Source organism: Setaria italica, chromosome III (assembly GCF_000263155.2).
Source record: "Setaria italica strain Yugu1 chromosome III, Setaria_italica_v2.0, whole genome shotgun sequence".
Classification (NCBI taxonomy): Eukaryota; Viridiplantae; Streptophyta; class Magnoliopsida; order Poales; family Poaceae; genus Setaria; species Setaria italica.
The window spans coordinates 45,757,716-45,761,299 of record NC_028452.1 but is presented as its reverse complement, the minus strand read 5'-3'; the positions used below and the strand labels follow the sequence as shown (position 1 = coordinate 45,761,299).

At 46.3% G+C, this 3,584-nt stretch overlaps 1 protein-coding gene across 1 annotated transcript; it reads left to right on the top strand.

Moving 5' to 3' along the window:
• The first annotated feature begins 442 nt into the window (after positions 1-442).
• Positions 443-999, top strand: LOC105914056 (polyamine oxidase-like). The gene is made up of 2 exons (XM_012844653.2): positions 443-584; positions 709-999. Exons 1-2 carry the CDS (start codon positions 467-469, stop codon positions 978-980), a joined length of 390 nt encoding a protein of 129 aa, XP_012700107.1. The 5' UTR covers positions 443-466; the 3' UTR covers positions 981-999.
• Positions 1,000-3,584: the final 2,585 nt, after the last annotated feature.

Below are 3,584 nucleotides of genomic sequence, written 5' to 3'. Positions count from 1 at the left end.
TACCGGTCCCCCCCCGGAGCTCGAGGGATCACACACCTAGTCTTCTAGGCGGCTACACCAGGATGCTCTATGGGTGCGTTTGTTCTCATCATCCCTGTCCGGGTCGGCTTTCCAGTGGTTCACTACGCTACCGCCCAATTTCCATAGTTACTTGGGCCGACTGGAGAAGCAATTCCCATAAAATACTTTCTACGCGGGAGTCCATGAGATGAAGCTCTCAGATTTGACCGGCCTCTGGGGAGAGGAGGGGGGAGCCAGGTCCGACGGGAGCGCCATCCTGAGAGCAGAGACGAGGGGGCACGATTGCCAGTAAGGAAATCTTATTGTAGGACCTCACCCGTTTTATTTACATACTATATATGTGGATCCACCAAATAGTGTAGTATTATTTCTATATATGCACACAGTGTGTGAAGTGTGAGCGCCACTTCTCATCCTGTTCGCATCCAAAGAGTTATCGGAAGAGATGATTCCCTCCACGGCAATAATTGCTCTCGTGCTTGCAGTACTGAGCCTGGCACAGTATGCTTTCCTCGTCACCGCCGCCGGCCCCCGGGTCATCATCGTCGGCGCCGGCATCTCGGGTAAACATACCATTATCCATACCAAATCCTTCATCTCTGCGCGTGTATAGTACACAGAGGACGCGCGCTCATGCAGCGTTATTATTATACATGACTCTTAGCTTTGGTTTGTCAATGCATGCAGGGATCTCGGCGGGGAAGAGGCTGTCGGAAGCTGGGTTAACGGACTTGCTGATTCTGGAGGCGACGGACCACGTCGGCGGGCGGATGCACAAGCAAAACTTCGCCGGCATCAACGTCGAGGTCGGCGCCAACTGGGTGGAGGGCATGAACGGTGGCAAGATGAACCCCATCTGGCCCATCGTCAACTCCACCCTCAAGCTCAGGAACTTCCGCTCCGACTTTGACTACCTCGCCCAAAACGTCTACAAGGAGAAGTACGCCGTCGATGAGTGAACTGGAAAAGACTTATGCTAAACCAATATATAAATTAAACTAATCACGCGCATGTGAACCGAAAATTTTTGCACCAATCAGAATTATTAGACTTTAATTATACTCATATATATAATATATATTAGCATGCATATTGTTGTCCAAATTAACATTACCATGTTATTTTGTATATTTTGCTGGCAGTGGTGGTCTCTATGACCAAGATTACGTTCAGAAAAGACTTGACCGGGCGGATAAGGTAGAAGAGAGTGGGAAGAAACTCTCCGGCACGTTGCACCCTAGTGGCAGCAACGACATGTCCATCCTTGCCATGCAGCGACTCTACGATCAGTACGTACATAAACGGATTATTATCCTTAATTCATCTCCTCTCTGTTCAAACGTTTGTGCTGTAAAAGAATATTGCATTCATTTCAGTATTGTTCTACTTCTAACAATCTTGAAAAAGATAGTAGGTCCTGTTTGGATCTACCATCTAAATTTTAGTTGATTAAATTTAGTTGCTATGCATCCAAGCAAGATCCAGCTAAAGTTTAGCTGACTAAAGATTTTTTTAACTGGTTGAACCCAGTTAAACCTAGCTAAAGTCATAAAACACCGAACTGCTCCTCCACCTTCCTTGGGAAAATCCCCTCCCACCGCCTGTCCTGCCTCTCTCTCGTGGGCTCCCTCGTCGGGGCTGCTGTGTGCCGAGAAGCTTGGGGGTGCACGCGGAGAAGCTCCGGCCAAAGCTCCCAGCTCCTGCTTGCCCGCTCGTTGCTTGCCCAGCCACAGCTCGTCGACGTGCCTACTACTGCTTCGTCTGCGCAGGTTTGGCCGCAGCTTGCCGACGCACCAGCCCCACAACCGCGCGGCTTGCCCTACTCTAGCATGCCGCTAGCTCACCAATCTATCGCTCGCCTAGCGTGCTCCCCCTACTCACCGCCTACTGGTGGGAGGAGGGAGGAGGGTAAGAGAGAAGATAGATGAGAGGTGGGAGGGGTAAGATGTACAAATAACTCCTCAACTACCATTTAGCTGGTGGGTCTGTTGACACCGGATTTTGACCAATCCTATAAATTCAGAGTACAAGATAGTTGGAGTCACGTACAACAATAAGAAGCGAGCATGCGTGCACATGGCCATGGAGTCCAAATCGGCTTCATTGGATTGATCGGCAAGGAGAAGCAAGGCTGATATAAAGGAAAGGCCAGCACGTATGGATAAAAATATTTAGAATATACAACATGGATTCTGGTACACTTTGCATGCTATACGTGGGAGGCTACCAGAATAATTATGCATGCAGTCGATCTTTGCACGTACAGGAGGTTGTTTTATAGAATAAAATATTTTAGAGATAGAGTTGGGTTAGTTAGAGATAGAGTTTTTATTAGAAAAGATCGTGTACGTGACTTGCCTTGTACGTGGTTAGATACCAATTATGTAACGTCCGTCCTATAAATATAAAGGGACGTGGCCATTGTAAAGAATAATCACACGATCAATACAACACATCTACCTTTTCGGCTTCACGCCATCGCATTAGGAGTAGGAGTAATGTAGATTTTTCTTTTTGATGAGTTCCTTCTAGTAAGTTGGGCTGCATAGACTTCGATCTCCGGCAAGCTGCAAGTTCCCATCATCAGGTGTTCTAGGCTTTAACCACCGGGCGCATTGCTGTGGTTTCGTCTAGTTTCATCTACCAGTTATCAGGTATCCTAGACTTCAACTTCTGGGCGCATCGCTGTTGTTGGATTTAGTTCTTACCTACAAGTTATCGAGTATCTTGGATCTTTGACTTACGGCACATCGCTTCTGTCTCGATATATGGTATTCACCAGTTATCGGTTTTATCATATATTGTAAGGCTGCATCGTTTGATCTCTTGCTAGATGTGGTAGAATCACAGTCATTCGTATCGGCTCACCGATTGCACGTGCTTTAATGCCCATGGCATGTTTTCAAGGTTCTGTTGAAGTATAGATAGATTTGTTTATTTTGAAGGTTTAATCTGTTATTCTTATTATGGCTGCCATCGATCTAATCGAACCCCACTGTTAAGGATAATAGGGAAGATTTGATGAGTCATAGATCTGTTTATATCAAGCAGTTGACTGTTAGCTTCCGTTTCTTATCAACTTTCTAGCTGATAGCTTTTATGCTCCATTATTAAATCGGCTTGGATAGCCGATGAGCAACTCACGCTCGTCAAGATGCTGGAATCGGCTTCATAGCCGATAATTTAGTCATCATGATTTATTTTGCCACACTATCATCGCTACTGGGTGTCAGGATCACATCGGCCTGATCGGCCGATTGCCTTGGACTTCAAAGAATTATTTTCACCTTGTCAGTTGAATGGTCAAACTGACTGGCACGCCCGCGTATACCACGCGTGCCGATCTACAACCTATACTTGAGCGAAGCAGAACTCTTAGGTTCGTGTGTTAGTACGTGAAGGTCACCGTATGATTTTTGCATCAACACACTTTTGGCACACTCGGTGGGACACGGTTATAAGACTCATATTTTTATTCCGATAAAAAGAGCATCTTCAGCAGCTGTATCGAGTTCACCGGCCAGAAAGCAAAATATGGCTAACAAGTTGTTGTAATAGCCGAT